Here is an 18,896-nt window from a genome sequence, read left to right as displayed (position 1 = left end):
AAACGAAAGATACACTTGTAATGGCAATTATTATTCAATAGAGAAAAAATAAAAACAGAGTTGTCAACAGGATAACACAATTATTTTGAGTGGTCCTTAATTCGGCCCTTCGGAAGTCATAACTTAATATTATAAGGATCACATTTCTGCGTAATAATTGTCTCACCGCCCACCGCGACATTTTTGTATGTCTGTCTATTGTTATTGTCACAATACGATGGTGAATTATTTGGAATGGCGCTTTATGACTCTCTTCCAGGTAAGACGTCATTATTTTTTATGTTTCCGTACGTTTATAAAGTATGGGTAGACCTTCGTCCATAATTCATACACATATTCCCGACCGAGTGATATATCTGTCGACCTGTATGTTTGATGTTGACAATTAAACTAAAACCTTAGACCTAAACTAGAACCTTAGAGATACTTAGTTAATAAGGTTAGCATTAATTAAACTCTGATTATGCTCGGATGTTTCCGGCATTTTATGACTTTGTCTGTTAGAATTTATTTTCTATTACTTAAAAGCTATATAATTAAACAAAGTATATTGCAATTTCATTATCGATTCGATTGATATCGATTTTTGGGTCCTGCTCGACCGTCGTTTCTCTATGAATATCTCGTGTAAGCAAGTGTTTATTTCGTACTTTAAAAAATATATTGGAATGAGGACCGAACGAAGGAGGAAGGAGGAATGAACGACCTCAGAAGTCTAAAACAATAACAAAACAATGGCAGCAAAATAAATCATTTGACAAATAAATGTAAATGATAACCGCACACGGCGAGACCGTTAATTATCCGGGACAAGTTTTATTACTCGAGATAATTTCACTTCATAAACTTATTAAATCCTTTATCTGTACAACCCACCGGTTGTTAAATTTAATATTAATAACGTTGTACTGTAAAGGCTATCATGCGCTTTCGTCTGCGCAATATTTATATAATATATCGCCAGTATAAAGGCCTTTTTACTTCTAATTAATTTCTTATAATAATTAAAATGCTAATGGCTAATAAATGACACATTCGCAACAGTTTGAGTGTAATTTTTATTGATTTTTGGGCGTGAATATAAAATTCATATTGCTAACACTACCACCCCCCACCACAGGAGGCAAAAATCTTGAAATTTTATTTAAATGAAATGAAATGAAAATAATTAAATGTAATTAATTGATGGTGTTACCATTTCTTAACTGTAATGAAGTATTCTTTTTTAAGGGCTTTACTAATTGTTACGTTTAACTATTGACTTAACTAAATTAGCTGCTTACAATAAATATTTTAATAAAAAATACAATGTGTTTAACCATAGTTCAAACAGTTTGTAATATCATCCGTACACAGTTCGAAATCAGTGCCAGGGATATAATGCAATTACATGGGTTTGACCGGAACGCGTAATCAGCTACGATCCTAGACAAACAACCTCCTGATTATTCGACATATCAATAGTGTATTAGTTAGCAATACTAGTTAGAAGAGAGTTAAATACTGCTTTTACAACTTTACCAGGATTGGTTTTATTTATATTTTTTGTGAGAACTACACGTCTCTTTATTTTAAATTTAAATTTAATTTAATTTTAAATAACTCAACATTTCAAGTGCTTTTCAACAACCGTTGAAACAATGACACTGCTACTATTTGATATTACTTGATTCTATTAAAGTGTTGCCATGATAAATCAAACGGGGCCTGGAGCAGGCATATGTTCAGGTCTGTTTAAATTTAAAGAGTAGGTTTGGTCTTTAATTTCTACTGTTAAACAAAAATTCAACCCAGTACCAAATTCAGTAAGCGTTAACCAGTCAAGCTTAGTTAAATAAAAGATTAAAAATGTGTATAACTATTATTGCACTTTAGAAACAAGTTTAGTTACCAAAACACCCAGTCCCAAAAATCCCACATCGATTCACCTCCCTTATCAAACCACACAATAACGAACTTATCAAGCTTCTCCAAATATTTGCGGAGGAGACAAAGGATAGAAGAAAAAAAATTGGGGACCAAAAACCGGCCAATGTTTTTGTCGAGCAACGACATAATAGTCCAGGGACGGATAACATATGGTTCGCAAAAAAGACATCCTTTTCCTTCCTAGGTGTGAATTATTGCCATATGGACTCACTGAACAGAAAAAGTGAATTTTGTGAACAAATTACTTTCATACTAATGAAACGTTCCTACTGACCATTTGTAAAATTGTATTATGGTAATTCAAAAGATAAAGACGCTAGCAAGAAGTTTTTCCTGTTTAGCTAATTGTGTAATAATTCTTTGTTTAAATTGTCTGTAAATAAATTATTATTTATCTGATTTGAGAAACCTAAAGACTTATTATATTGAAACCAACAATCAAACCAAATATCAAAAGATATATCAATCTTTCCAACTCAATATACTCCAAATTTCGATATTTTAACATCTATCGAACCCAAGACTGCACATCAGATGTTTTAAGTTTGTCAACGCAGATAATCCGCATATCTTAACACGTTGGTATGCTTTCCTCCACTATAGGAGTCTATTTGTTTTCGGAATGTTACTTACTAAATCTATATATAAATAAAATCTGATATAAGAAAACTCAACTCAACCCAACTCACAAACAATTTTAAGATGCGAGTTTGATAATTAAAAAACAGTGGCGCTAGAAACTTTTCAGGTCTCAAATTTCTGTATCTATTTCATGATAATTTGTCAATATAAACTGACACACGCCGTCGACTTTCTGGGCCTAAAGCAAGTCGGTTTCTTCACGCTGTTTTCCTTCACCGTTTGAGCAAATGATAAATTCCCAAATAGAAAGAAAGTCCAATAGTGCTCAGCCAGGGATCGAATCTAAGACCTCAGGAAAGAGAGTCGTACGCTGAAGCCACTAGACTAACACTGCGCAACAATTTTAAGATGATGATGTGTGATGTGTAAATTTGTGTATGTTTGATTGATATTGTTTGATAATTCAATAAATATAAAATATCTAGATAAATTATATTTATTGATACAAATAAAACTAACCAAGACATACAATCAATAAAGGTTTATACAAAACTTGTAATGAATTTTTAAAGAAACCAAATGTTTAAAACAGCTTTCTACTGATAGGTGATGGATTTATCGTTAGCCATTCATGTTGTTAAGTGAATTCTTTGCGATGACTCAGCATATTCTTATTTCAGTTAAAAACTCAACAAAAAAGCTCAATGCTTCTAAAATACCCGAAAAACATGGAACCGCTTTTATCAGTACAACAGAATTTGCGTATGGCTCAACGTTTGAATACAGACACACGACGCATGCTAAAGAGATACAAAACAACAAGAAATGGTTTTGCGGCTGAAATGATTAAAATTCTAGATTATCTATATCCAAAAAAACCAGCTAAGATTATTGTTCCCGGACCTATTTTGAATATGCCTTTTACAAAATAAATCATAGGCGCTACAACCTGTTTCGGTCATGGCCTCAAATTTCTGACAATCTGATACGCAAGTATATGATCATCCTGTGCCTGACATACGCCGTCGGCTTTTTGGGTCTAAGGCAAGCCGGTTTCATCACGATTTTTCCACCGTTCGCACATAGAAATATAATCCATTGGTGCACTGGCGGGTTGCGACCTCGAGAGATGAGAGTCACACAATGACGTCACTAGGCTAACTATTTTAAAATAAAAACCTTCTATAAAGGCTAAATGTTGTTGTTGTACCACAAAGAATGTCGATATAATCGATGGCCGTCGATACACAATCTTATACTAGAATAATAAGTCCTGAGTACATACCTCGTTACAATATCTTCTTACCAGGAAGCAAAGCACACAATATTATAAGCATTTGAAGAAATTCTATTAGTTTGGGAACAAAGAGAGGTTAGCTGATGCTAATACCTTTCCTCACGATAGTTCTCAAAAACGCACTAAATACTCACTATAAAATTCTAAATACGTGGACGTAACTATTATCAATTATAATTAACAAAAAGTATATATCAAAATAAAAATGTGTCTAACGTAACCCGAGTAAATCTCAACAATGACTCAACTAATAGATGTGACGATCGGCCGAGAAGAAATATTAAATTAAAATTTTGTATTTCGAACAGTTGTTTTTATCACTACAATATCGCTTTGAAAGTAAATGAAACTGACACACCTAATTAAGACCTGCATTTATGAATAATACTTTTTATTGAATGAACAAATGATATTTTTTTTATTTCTACGTTCGTAAGAAAGATTACACTTTATATAATAAAATTTCGGACTTTAAGGCTTTAGATTTTGAGATGCCATGAGCTTAAATACAAAAAAAGCTTAGCTATAAAACTACCACGATATAAATTAAGTACTTACACGTAAGCATTTAGTCCTCCTCCAAAAAGATACAAAAACGCATAACTCCAATAAAATAAATCTTCAGGTCACACGTTAAAACATCGTTTCACAAGTTTTTCATTATATAGAGCGGTTTTAGTCTGCATGGCCTGATACTTGAATAAGTGTAATTACTCAGGCATGTTGATTTGAATGACATGACTTCCGTAAGATAGTCATTAAATGTCTGATGTTTGAATAATTGTTTTGGATAATAAGAAAATCTTTAAAAGCCATTTTAAATACAACAAAACTAACTTTACATATAGGATTCTCAACATGTCTTTTACGACTGGGTTTCATTACTTGTAACTAATCGATCTACATTTGCGAATATAAAAAAGAAACCAGTGGCAATACAACCTTTTTAGGTCTGGGCCTGTCTGTTTCATGATCATTTGTCTATCTAATAGGCAAGTAGGTGATCAGCATTCTTTGTCTGACACATGCCGTTGACATTTAGGCAACCCGGTTTCTCCCAATGTTTTCCTAATAAAGGTAAGCTAATGTTAAAATGTGCATATAGGCATAGACATAGATATGCATAGCCAGGCATCGGCTTAGGGATGAGACTGGCACGCTGAAGCCAGGCTAACACTGCTCATACACTCACACATAGACATATACAATGATAAAAAAAACCTGATTCCTTAGCATTATACAAAACGGATGCTTAAAAATATATTTCTTAAGATTTGACTACCAAAATATTTGTACTTGTATTATTGAAACTCAGGATTTTGATATGAGGGATCTACGCGCTCTATTGTCCTGTCTTACAGCGCGTTTGGACGCTAAAAACTCGTAAACTTCACTTCTATCTCACCAGATCGAATCACCGTGTGATTTATTCCAACGGGTTGAGAAATAGTCCTCTGAGGTAAGGCTACAACTGTTTTACCCCACAAGGTAATTTTGAGTATGTTTTAACGGACTTATACGCGTCACCATCGCGGTTGTCAAAGTATGCTATTGAATAAATCATGTTTTATTGAAATACTCTTTTTTATAAATTAAACAGCAATTGCTCGAACCGTGCCCGTTGAAAACATTAAAAAAATATTAATGATAATAGACAAACTCGCGCCACAAATCATATCGTGCGTGGGCGCACATTGTTATAGTATAATTCGTTTAGATAAAAAGCCCAACTTATCTTTTGGTACAATTAAGTTAATGGTGGTTGATAAGATGCTTTTAATAGCTCATCTTCTCTTTGATTACATTTGAAATCTAAATAATGAATATTACTATAACTATTTTATTAAGAAAAGGAAAGGTCGACGATGACAAGTGGAAGAATTTGGAGGAGGCCTTCACTCCGTTGGAGGTCGTGTGCTAATGTTGAACATAATGGACTCAATGTAATCCTGATTATGTAGTGGGATTACTATACAGACTACATATTTTTTATTTATTTTTAAAGAACTTTTTTCTTGAAAATAGCCGAAGGCACTTTTAACTGAACTTTTCTTATATGGGCATTCAAACGCAAATTCAGCAAAAAATGCAATCGCGGACCGGCTTACAGCTCGATATGCTGTCGAAAATCTAAACATAAACGAAATCATAAAGTACAAGTTCACAGTAGGAGCCTAGAACATGTTTTGTTTTCTAGAACACAGTGCATACGGGCAGAAGGCTCACCGAATGTTAAGTGATAGGTACCGCCGATAGACACTCTATGGCAGAGGGCTCGCGAGTGCGTATCCGGCCTTTTAGGAACTGGGACGATCTTTTATGCCACTTTATGTTAACGAATTATTATAATATATATACGTTAATTATTTTTTCTTAGATAAACAGGGCAATATTTATTATTAAACATTTTGCCTACCATCTTCCAAGGTTTTCCCTTAAAGGGCAGATACAAAGTGATGTTTAGTATCCGGTGTTTGTGTGGGCTCCGAACATCTAAAACGGCAGTCTACTCGTAGGCGTACAGCCTTAAAAGACTGTTTAGATTTTGTATTCAAACGAGAAGCTGAATATAGTAACTATCTCGTAAACCTAGTTTACAGATCTGATTTCATTCGGTCATTTGTCGGTTTCGGTTCTTAAGACGTCTCTGAGACTTGAACATATTAGTTTTTGAAAATTGTAACGAAAATAAGGAACAATTTTTTTTATACAGAAATTAATACAATAATTTAAAAAAGAGAATTATGTCTAGTAACTGATACGCTTTTTCTTTATTTCTCTTATTGCTTTAAAGTCCAAAATGACTAGAGAAGTTTATCAATGTTCCGTTTACTGACGTGATTTATAAAGTTTTAATTTGTGATTAAAACGTGTTTGTAATAAAATAATAATTATTTTTTAATATTATTATAATTACTATATAGGTTAAGCATATTGATAATAATTAATTTCCTAAAATAGGATTGTTCGTTGACATGGAATTTTCATTTCACGCAATAACTACTAAATAAATATTAATTAAATCGTAATGTGTAGTTAATAAGGTTCATAGAATACAAGACGCGATCAACATAAGCCGGCAACATAACGCCAGAAGCATATGATTAGATTTTAAAATTATCTCTCGCGTACCACACAATTTCACTTTACCTAATCACCATAAATAACAATTGTTAGCTCCATACTTAACTGAAGCTAATTTAAACTCAATCCTAACTACGGCTTTGTTACAACCATTATAGTAAGTTTTATGAGGGAACCATTATACTCGTCATTAAAACATCCGTTCATACAATCATATTTTATTTCTTGATAACGCAAATATTTACTTATCATTAAATCTCATACAATTTATCGAGACTTATGAGCCTATAAAATTTTATTACCAACAATGATAATACAATTATTTCTTAATCAATTTTTTTAATGATTCGAATAAATGAATACGTTTATTTGAATGACGATATCACGAATCCATCATTTCGCAACTTCTAAGAGCATCCAGTTCTCCAAAAAAGATATCTTCTTGAATAACATTTTAATCTGTATAATTGTTAGATAAACATGCACGTTGATAATTACGACAGCAAATTCCATATTTTATCGCTCACGTAAACTAAGATTTTATAAGCCATAAACCAAATTACTAATGGAAATAAAGCTGTCTAAAACTTAATTTAATGCGATTAAATTAACAAAATAATAAGGCCACTACTTTTATGTACAAGTTTTACTATATTTTTAAAGAAATTACAAACCTTTGCATTCGTTAGCATCTCTCGCCGTAGCGCGTCCCCAGGGTCGATCGAAATGGAAGGGCTTACATCGCTCGCAGTCCCTTCCTGCCGTGTTATGCTTGCAGTCACAGGCCAGCTGCATCGTCTGTCCATCTTCGCCCTTTGTAGGAATACATCGGGATGCATGCCCGTTACATTTACACCGCCCACCGACCGCAAAATCCGAAACTGCGTAATGCTGTGTACCCGCCGCCGCCTGCTTTTTGTTATCTACTTCATCGCCCTCATTGACCATGTGTAATCTATTGAAAACTACTCTGACATCAGTAGCTGTCACCCAGTCTTGTAACACCGGTGATACATCGAAGTTGGCGGCACTTGGACGACCCTCCAGAGTACTAAATGCCAGTCTAGCTGCACCAGAATTCTCGCCTAATCTATGGGAATCTGAGCATCTAGCTTCCTGCTCATTTGCCGAGGTTACTGTCGCTTTATTGGGCCGTCCATATACCCTTCTACACTGACTCGAGTAGAATTGGAAGGGCTGCCAAGTAATCCCGTAATCCGCGCTTTTATAAATCGCCACAGAGTCAGGTCTAGCAGCTTTGGGACAAAACTGAAGACTGACGTAAGTTAGTTCATATTTCTTTCCCAAAGAAAGAGTCAAAGAAACGTTATCGGGTGGCGAATCATAGGATGCCGGTGACAGTGCCGCAGACCGCCAGCAGGTCACGTCGTGAGGGTTGTTCAAATCAGTTAAATGAGCCGGAGGATGCCGTCTATCTGACCTTGCAGCATCACAAACTCGACACGCGTTTTCTGGGTTCTGATCTCCAGGTGGATCGCAAAGACGCTCAGGCCCGCGCTTTCCACAGATAGAAGATGCTAATACCGGGTTTCCAAATGCTGCATTTACAAAATCCGGTATGCAGCGTCTTGGTCGACCGTCTTCGTAACAGGGATCGGGGGGCGCAACGGACAGAGCCAAAGCCGCGGTGGCGAGGATGGCCACGACGCGGACGAACATGCTCACTCACTACACTCACTCGCGATAACTAACGACCCAACGTGCACGCCGGTCGAAGGCCGCCGGCAGACTAAACGCGGGGCGGGAGCTTTCGACTGTTCGAGCTTACGGCAGCGTACGCTCGCAAGTCGCGACTTTGTTAAAGAAACTTTTTTCTTTTATCGGTGAGTGAGAATTGATGATATTAGATACGGCAACAATAACAAAGTTTAAATTGAAAACAATGCTATGCAATCAAATAACACTGACTTTCGCCGATAAAGTGTTATGTAGATAGATTGAGTTTTACGGACCATTTACAGCTAACTTTGATTTGGAGGAAAGTTTTAGCTTTACCCTAACTGTAGGAATAGGTACTATTTTAGTGCCGAGATAGATTTAGGTTCTTAAAAGTTTATTTTAACAACTTCTTTAATTTGTTTTCAGAATATTAAATGTTTTTAATTGATTAAAATCGTCAAATGCAACAGCTTCAACTTTGAACGTACAAATGAAATACTTAAATCGTAGGTAACAAAAAGACCTATTGTATAAAAACAAAACCGCATTAATCAAAACAGAGCAAGCAGATGTAATTTCTGAATAAAAGTTAAACTGTCGTGCAAAAAGGGCCAACCCTCCAATGCAGACAAAAAGCATAGAGTATAAATGAATTACACAATGTAGAGCGAGCCTTAGTCGAGTGGCTCGTCTGGGATTGTACTAATGATCCCGTGTCTATGGTACCTCTATACTTCATGGACCATGGTGATTATTGAATATGATGAATACACTTGAATTTAGTGGGAGGTAGATAGGTGGCGAACTCCTGAGTCAGTGGTAGCCGCCAGAAGCCACGAAACAAAGTCCACTAAGACAGAACTCTAGACTAGGTTACCAACGACTTGGGTTTCTATGAGCTTATACGTAAATAACCCTTCGCTTAAAATAAAGAATATGTTCTTGACCAATCCAACTGTCAAAAAGTCTAGCCTTATTTAAAACTTTATACACACAACCACAGCTTCCCCTACTCCCAGACGTCGCTTTAATATGATAAATCGCTATTTAACTATTTCCTTCCCTCACTTAATGTGACACTCCTATTGAAGATGGTAAAAATCCTAAGACATAAATGACTTTGCGCCGTTGCTGTTCATAACTTGTCATGTAATTATTATTTCTACATCCATTTTGTTTCTTGTCGGACACTTTGAGGTTACAAAACTACAGTTTCAAAGCATAGCGTTCGGCGCTCGTACGGATTTAGTGGAATAAACGGTCATAAATGAAATATTAATAATTGATAGTACTAACAGTATGCTTTCTACATTGTTCGGTTCCTTTTGCTAAATTAAACACGATTTCTGTTGGCTTATAAAACAAAATTATATTTCTATTACGCACAAGGCGCTTATCCTAGAGTCCAATGCGCAATTTTCCATTATTGCCTTATTGTACATTAATGAAACAAAAATCTATCAGCACCATTGTCCATTGGCAGGTTACACGAGTCAAACCTAGCTGAGCGATCCTGCAACCGCAATTTCAATTGTATCACACTCAAGGAAAATGTTCACTTAGGTAATTAGGTTTATATGTTACAAGTAATCCAAAAAATCCTTCGAATTATAATACCAATACATTTCCATTACAAGCCCATGTTCACGTACATACCCCGGGCGGTACCTACGTCAAATACAGCGTATTTTGGTAATTAGAGGTATCCCTAACATTAGCCCACGGCAAGTTGGGTTGGATTATTGCAGCCTAGTTAATTGCCTATCAGGGAATCCGCGCTTTATATGATATTGTTCCTCGGCGACTCGTTCTGCAGCTTAGATAATTTAGTGAAATCCTTAGTGACATTGTGTCATACTGAAACTCGATATATTGGTAAGTTAATAATAGTGGTATAATATTTGATTAGGCCTTTAATTGCACGAGTCGCAAGTACACGGAGAGTGTATTAAGGGTAACATAGTGAACCGAACGAGAGCTTTAAGCTTTTCATTCGATCATTTGTGATGGTAATTTTACAAAATTTCATAAATAATCGTCTACCTATAACGGATTTATGTAATTGTACTACAACAGTTCTACAAGAAAAAAGCCGGCAACGCACTTGAGAGCCTTCTGGCAATGTGAATATCACGTAAATTCTTATTAAAACACTTAACACAATTATTTATGTAGCTCGAAAGTCACTTGAAAGTAGTTTTGTAACACCCCAATGGGTTGGGCAATCTGATTGTATTTTATTGATCATTTATATATAACTATATCGCTAAAGAATCTTTAGGCAAAGGCAGGATGATGTGTCATTTGAGATGTCAACGACCGCAACAACCAAATTGGAAAATGTTACATTCCTCGTCGGACTTGTCATTACGCAAATGCACGAAACAATGCCACCCTCGTGTGCCTTTTACTTTTTACCGTTCTTATCGTATGGGGTTAGATGTGTTCCAAAGCTTTTACCGTAAAAGGGACGTGATCCTACTGGCTTTACCTAAACGTTACGATTGTGCTGTAGATTGAGCTTTAGTTATTCATCCTAATTTGTGTCTTTTTCATAAAAATATGTTTCATGAAGGTAGATTTGACTGATTATGAAAAATTACAGTAATAATATATGGGAGGGTGGTAATATTTTTAAAGAAAAAGTGCCTTTATAGCCCGGAATTATTATTTATTTTTATTAATTATCATTTGACATTTTGCTTGGCAATTTGACATAGCTGATTGTGCAGATCTTTGAAATTCTAATTCAAATTCAAAGTGCAGGAGTTGATTTACTATTTATTTGTATTTTCGAATTTGGAATGAAGGAACATTCAATCAAATTATTTCTGAAAAAAAAAAGCATTTCTGTTATGTATTACAAAATGTAGTCATCTACATTTTGTCCCCCCGTAAATACAGCCTATATATACTTAATATATAGTAAGTACCCAGGAACCTAAAATATGATATTTTAATTGCAAAAGAAATTATAAAACGGTGTGAATAAAAATGCATTTTATTTAATATAATTTATTCAACGATAAAATTTAATTACAAAACCGTATTCTAACTTAGCAGTAGGCCATAAGTTCGTCTTCCGAGCAGGGTTTCATGCAGCACTCCATCACGACCTGTCTTTTGGGGCGTCCAAGGCTGTGCGCCCGATTGGCGTGCAGCCAGTGTTGCGGCATAGGTGGCCAGACGGACCAGTCCCCTTGATGGTCAGCTCTCTCGTGCGCCATAGATCCATAGACAGACAAGTCCCCACGTTTGTCCTCGCTTCCCTCACACAGCATAGCCAGAGCTAGGGCCAAACGCCTCCCGCAATAGAAACCTTGGGCTTCTGCCGCGATCGCTACACTCAGCACAACCAACAAAACTAGGACCTTCATGTTGCTGGGATGGTTGTTGATTACACGGTTATTGTGATATGCCTTCCTAGGATTTTGCACTGCTGTTTTATACCCGTTTCAGCTCATAATGAGGCCTGAATATGCAAATTCATAGGTGGGCCTGACACCACACACTTCGCTGCTTCTGATGTGATGTGATATCAAGGCGGTTTAACAAATATATGGAGGCGATGAGCAGTAGAAATTTAGTATTAAATTAATACTGACTATTGTGTGAACGGGGAATAAAAGTTAATAAAAGATGTAGACGTTTCAGGATACTCAGGTAGAGTTTCAATTATTTTATACTTTTCTAATCTCCAATTTTAAGCAACTGTTCAAAAATTGAATTACTAATTATGGCCGCCCGCCAAAGACAAAATAATATCAGTTTAAAAATCTCAATTATTTAATGACATCTTTAAATAATATTAATATAAAGTAAGGACAAAAGTGTGTATGGAAGTCTGTGTCCATGGTGAGCTATCTGAGAAAATATTTTAAATGCGTTTCATTAACCATTCCATGCATTTTATAAAGTTCTCTGTTTATAGCAGAAAATTATGATGAAAGCAAAAACAGAGTGACTAAAAAGGCGAGGTTACAATACAGCGTTATAAACCTTTGATAAAGCTACTAAAAGAAAGTAGTAGCAATTCCCAGTAACACATACATCTATAAAGGTAGCGACATGTCGACAGATTGCTACAAAAACTCACTCGCGACTAATCCTTACCATTCTCGCTATGGACCACTGTTGGTAGTACAATCACGTACAGAGATCGAGCTTAGTTAATTGGTATTTATTGCTCGGCTTTTTGCTGTATTGAGTACTAATTGATTAGCTTAGAAGATTCAAGCGAATAATTAAAACAGTGGCGCACTCTTTGAAAGTCCCTTCATCATCACGAACATAAAGAAATTTAAAAGATATGGTTTTTAATAATATCTTTAGAGAGCTTTTGATAAAAGAAATTTATTTATTATAAGAATAAAGTTACAAGAATTATATTCAAATAAATATTTTATTCGAAATGTTTCCGCTATTATAACAGTGTTTCCCTGACATGTTATATATTTTTTCGCTTAACTGTAACTGACAATTGATTCTAATCATTAACTCGGTATACCAGAATCTTCATTCAACAATATTCAATAGGCCAAACGTTCATGCATGTGGAACTATCGAAAGCTCTCACATCAGAAACATCTCAGCATTGCTGTCAATGTTACTAGTAAAAGTTGAATAGTTATATAATATAATTATTACAAATCAAAATATTTAATATTTACATATCAAAACACCCCAAAATATTATAACTAGAATAATATTATATACCTAAATAATCATGATAACATTTTATAATCATTATTTTCATTTCGATCTTTACGCAGCCCGAAGCGTATAAATTGCCCAGCGATCTCCCTTATTCTGTCCTTAAGTCATGAAGATGAAGAAAGAATGTCAAGTCAAAAAGCATTTATTCATATAGGTACACTTATGAACGTCAAAAAAAGAAATATACATTAATGCTTCTAATTTTACATTTGCTGCCAGTTCTTAAATCAAGGGCTTCCACCCACTCCACCACACTTTTTAATCGCCAAGTTTTTTTTTATTTTACAAATAGTTGGTAAAATATGCGATGTAGTTTATCTGAAACCATATAGTTAAAGTACATAGTATCTTATCTTGAATATTCGAGTCTGGCCGCTTGGATATTGCACCAGAAGTAAAAAGCTCTGTAAAGGTATAGGCTGTCACACACGTGTTCATTTAAGGCGTTGGACACAAAAACGTCGCAAGCTGGCTCCGTTTAGCCGACAATTACTTGCCGACGCCTAGACGAGTCCATCTAAAGTTGAATTGCTGTGGCGACCTATTCTGTTCACAGTATATTGCTAAAGTACTTGTAAAATATATGGAGTTTGGTTACTTTATATGTTGACTATTTAAAAAATATTATAAACCAAAGCTATGGAACTTATACATAACCTACGCGTTCGGGCTATTATAGTCGAGCTAGGGCGAGAAGGAGAACAGCTAAAGACACTAAATTATTGTGTCTCCGAGAATCGAACCTGGAACATCTAAACTATTTAGTTATGTTAAACAAAATAATAACAAGAAAGGGTTTCTAAGTTTTTCTCGAAATCATTATTATTTTTATTTTAACTAAAAAGATAATAGTAGTGAAATTATTGCAAGGTGGTCTTAATAAATTAATTTATCTATCCAGAATAATCAGACTGGTTCCAATAAATACCTAGCACAAGTATTAACATTCCTGCACTAAGACTGCGTTTATAATAACTCTGTTTAAAAACGTGTACAACAATTTCAATTAGTGTAATTACTTTTATTACAAAATACAAGTAATCATATTGTTTATTGTTGTATTGAATAGAAATAAATAAAACTCTAATATTTTCTGAGATACAAAATTTTTATTGAAGGCAACTTATATTATGCAGTCATTATTTGAGAATATTTTGCTTGATAAATGCTATTTAATACGTAGTTTTTACGCCTTGTGTCAATAGGTTTTTGCACCGATCTTATTAGATAAAATTAAATTGATTTTGTACTAGTGATATTTGTGTACCATCAAGTATTACTTCAAGACTAACTTCGGAGTGTAATTCAAGTTTAGCTATTCGTCTTTATTAATTAGATAATTACGAACAGTTTAATAGCTGATTATTTCAGGTTTATTTTTATGTCTAAGCCCTTACGTTTAGACAAAACGAATCTTTTTGCTACAAACCTCATATCGGTACTAATTTGGATTGCTGCTCTGTGATGTCACTACTTCAGGCTACGGTCAGCATAAAAACTAGTACGGTAATGTCAAACTAAAGGTTTGGGACCCCATATATAACAATTAAACATGGTTTGGTATTACATTTACTCATGTCACTCAAATATTAACAGGGTTACTTAGAAAATTATTACTTTATTCCCGAGTTGTCATCCATACAATGGTTGAATAAATATTCTTAGAAAATATCTTGGTAACTATAGAGCTTTTAGTGACAATGAAATAAAAATGTATTTATCCAATATAATAATGCATGACATAGTGTAAAATAGTGGAACCCTTTAAGTAAAAAATACCTGTGTCAGGGTTCCCAGCTCTTCCAACAAACTTAATTTCATATTTTTTATTATATTTTTTTCTTGTTTTTCAATTAAAATGTATTATTCATTTTATTTAACTGTTTACAATATCTTCTCTTATTCTTTTAAAAACAAAAAACACGTTACGTAATGTGTAACGACATGTTAGGTCTCAGGAGCATCTTCAGCTCTGCGTAACGTGTAAGACAAGTGTATAAGACAGTTCTTTGGGCGTAATCGTCTGCGATGTTTACAAGCATGTTACTGCTGCGATCAGTGCCAAGAAGCTCACGTGTACATTTTCTTTACATAAATGATGCAATTTATGAAGTGGTCTCGAACTATCCCTTTACAAGCTTCATAAACGGCACATAACGGCTGAACCATGTATGGTAATTCGCAATACGGACGAGATTTCCTTACCTCTTATCTGTTTAAGGAAATAATCATCAAACTGAAATTGGTGTCTGTTTTATGGTGTGAAGTACACCTTGTGCACCACACCAATGTGTCAAAACATTTAATAATACAATTTTATTATGCTCTCTATTATGATTGTCAAAAAAATTCAAAGGTATCAAGGATATAAAATATATTTATTTACACTTCGTTATATTACAAAATAAAAGAAAAAAATTGAATATAATTAAATCAAAAGGAGGGCAACTGGCGGCCTTATCGCTTTTAAGCGATCTCTTCCAACCACTGTGAGTAAAGAAAAAAATGTATTAAATTATATAAGATAGGCAAGAAGTGCAAAAATACATGTTATACACAGTTATTAAGACAAAACTAAACAGGAACAAAAAACAAACTAAACTAAAAAGATAATACATTAAAAAGTAAAAAGACACATAAATCAAATATAATGCCAGTTCTCAAATAACGAAACGGAATAACGGAACGAAAAATTCTTGGACCAGACAAAAACTCTACGCCACTCGTTTTAATCGTCTAATATTTTGTTTTAGATATTACACACTCTAGGAATTTATTACGATTCAATTAAAATAAGCTAGTATCTAGTGTAGACTACAGTATATAATACTCATACTCACTTTAGTATTCAGTTAAAAGTTCAAATTTACATAAAGCTCGTTATACCTGAGGGTATTTGCACAAATTATTATAATTTATTAGTATGAATGAGTATGAATATCAGAGTGCACTATGGAGATAGTTCTGATGAGTTGTTTGAGTTGGTCCCTCCTGCCTTGTTTCACCACCGTACGATTGTTATTCAGAAACATTAACTTCAGATTTCACCCACATAACCGTGACGAATGGAAGTCTGCCAAGGTCCGCTTCACAAGACATTTTCTTTTGCGTACTAGCGAAATGTGGAATCGACTTCCAGTATTGGGTTTTCAGAGAGATACGAACACCAACCGTTTAAAAAAAGAGCATATTCCTGTCTCAAAGGCTGGCAAGGCACCCAATAAAATGAGTGTCCATGAACTTCGATGTCCTATAAAAAAATAGAATAGAACTATTCGTTACAAATATATAACGATAATGTGCCTTGTATGCAGATAATAATTAAGCGCTTGGCTTCCATGTACGAAGACACATAATAGGCTATTAGCTCCTGATTAATCTTGGCTTCTCGCCAGAAACAGATGGTGACCGAATTACTAAAAGCCAACGATAGCACAGAGAAACAGCGGAACATACTATATCCTCCTCTTATAAAGAATTGTTAATCACATGCGCATGCTTCAATTACAACTAGACCAAATTAATCTGTTGATTATGACGGAGAAAGGTTACACATTAATACGCTTATACATAAAAATCTTTTACAAATAAACGTCGTACAAATGCTTCATTACACTAGTGACGCAGTACAAAATTAGACACTTTTTTTATTAAAACAAATAGCAATAACCTTTCTCCCCAACTGAAGCAGTCCTTATAAAAACGTAATGGGCAAATGAGCGATGACATGGGGAATGCAACCATATGCTAGAGTTATTAATTGCTCATAAACTTTTGATGTATGAATGGGAAGATGATGGATGTTTGATCGTCGAGGGACAATAAAAAATGTATGCCTGGTGTCTTATACAGTGCGTTAGTGAAATCTGTAAACTATACCAACCAATTAACTTTTCAGAGTAAATTGGGCAAAGCTTCTATCTATCTCTATTTATTCTAATATTCATAATATAACTACAGTAAAAAAATAAATTAGATTATTTTTGGCTTAGAATTGAGCAGCTAAATGCCAATACAGCCTTAGCCAGGTTAGACGATATATTTGTGTTGTGGTCACGTAAAGAAAACAGTTCTGTTTAACCATCTTATTTTAATTTGCTTGCTGTACCCTTGAAATTAAACTCATTTTTCTTTCAAACTACACCATATTGTCTTTTATCGCCAACCCACACTATTTAAAACTATTAAGTGTTATGACACCATAATTTAGTTAAACCTGCGTCATTTTATTATTCTATAACTCTGACGAAAATATAGTTTGCAAATAAAAAAACTCCACTGAATATACCAACGCATATCAATAGAAAATAAGAGGTATTTGTTAGGTCTGGGCCTCAGGTTTCTGTATCTGTTATGATCGTGTGTCATCCTAATAGGCACGTAGGTGATCAGCCTTCCGTGCCTGACACACGCCGTCGATTTATTGGGTCTAAGGCAAGCCGGTTTTCTCACAATGTTTTCCTTCACCGTTCGAGCGAATGTCAAATGCGCACATAGAAAGAAAGTCCATTGGTGAACAGTCGTGGATCGAACCTACGACCTTGAGGATGAGAGTCGCACGCTAAAGCCAACATTGCTCACATATCAGTACACATAGGAAAAGTAGTATATGTATAGGCAATCTTATGATCACGGCGGTTAACGATTTAAGGCGGTCAACGGTGACGATACTATTGACCACCGAAACCGCCTCTGTGTGGGCCAAAGGTACGCCTGTGTGTATAAAATACTATGCGCTGGATCGGCTGTCGCGTGTCAGTATAATTATTATATATATCTTTGGTAACCTAATGTAGTATTCATTGCATTCATTTGTCATTTATTTTTGTGAATTGGCGGCAAATCTAAAACTCTTGTTACACGTGAAAATTAATCTAACGCAAGAAAATTTTCGTTCAATGATTTATTATGACTTTCGTTGTGGGCTTACTCAACAACAAAGCTATGATAGGCAACGAATAGCATTTCTTAATGAAGCCCCATCTCGTGCCACTATTTACAATTGGTTTAACGAGTGTAAGCGTGGACGTAGCAATCTCAATGATGATACGCGTGAGGGACGTCCTTTAACAGCGACTACTGAAGATAACATCAGTGACGCATGATAGAGGAAGATAAGAGAGTGACCTATCAGGAGATACGGGCAAGCCTAGGCATTGGTAAGAGTCAAGTTCAAAAAATATTACACGAACATTTAGGCGTTAAAAAGCTTTGTACCAGATGGATTCCCCTACTTTAACCGACGACCAGAAACACCTTCGCATGGACTGGTAAATATTTGACTATGGCTGGTGTCGAGATAATGAGTCATCCACCATACAGTCCTGACCTGGCGCCCTGCGACTTTCATTTATTCCCAAGAACTAAAGATAAAATTTTAAACCAGTTATTCGCTTTACGTACGAAAATGCCATAGAAGAGAAGGAAGAATGGATCCATTGCTTTTCAGAGTGGTTCCATCGAATGCGACGATATGTAGAGAAGAACAGAGATCACTTCGAAAAACAATAAAAGTATTGGCAACTTTCTACATTAAGCCGTTTTTCATTTTCTAAACATTTTGAGTTTCACCTAGGTATGACGTCCGTCTGTGACCAGAGATATCATA

General features: G+C 34.9%; 2 protein-coding genes across 3 annotated transcripts in view; both read right to left on the bottom strand.

Annotated features, from left to right (window-relative positions):
* The window catches only part of LOC123715527 (netrin-B-like), a 113,419-nt gene extending 104,798 nt beyond the window's left edge, over window positions 1-8,621 (bottom strand). For both annotated transcript variants that reach the window (XM_045670574.1, XM_045670575.1), the window contains exon 1: window positions 7,567-8,621. In XM_045670574.1, the coding sequence (XP_045526530.1) occupies window positions 7,567-8,572 (1,006 nt within the window). In that variant the 5' untranslated portion in view covers window positions 8,573-8,621. The remainder of the gene's footprint in view (window positions 1-7,566) is intronic.
* A 3,007-nt stretch (window positions 8,622-11,628) lies between these two features.
* Window positions 11,629-11,952, bottom strand: LOC123715085 (insulin-related peptide 1-like). Its single transcript, XM_045669903.1, has one exon. It carries the CDS (start codon window positions 11,947-11,949, stop codon window positions 11,629-11,631), a length of 321 nt encoding a protein of 106 aa, XP_045525859.1. The 5' UTR covers window positions 11,950-11,952.
* Between the last annotated feature and the right edge of the window lie 6,944 nt (window positions 11,953-18,896).

This window comes from Pieris brassicae, chromosome 10 (assembly GCF_905147105.1).
Source record: "Pieris brassicae chromosome 10, ilPieBrab1.1, whole genome shotgun sequence".
NCBI lineage: Eukaryota > Metazoa > Arthropoda > Insecta > Lepidoptera > Pieridae > Pieris > Pieris brassicae.
This window is presented reverse-complemented; position numbering and strand designations above follow the sequence as displayed.

Bases quoted from the DNA above. Each gene is read 5' to 3' on its own strand.
- LOC123715085 (XM_045669903.1), bottom strand. From the start codon at position 11,949: ATGAAGGTCCTAGTTTTGTTGGTTGTGCTGAGTGTAGCGATCGCGGCA.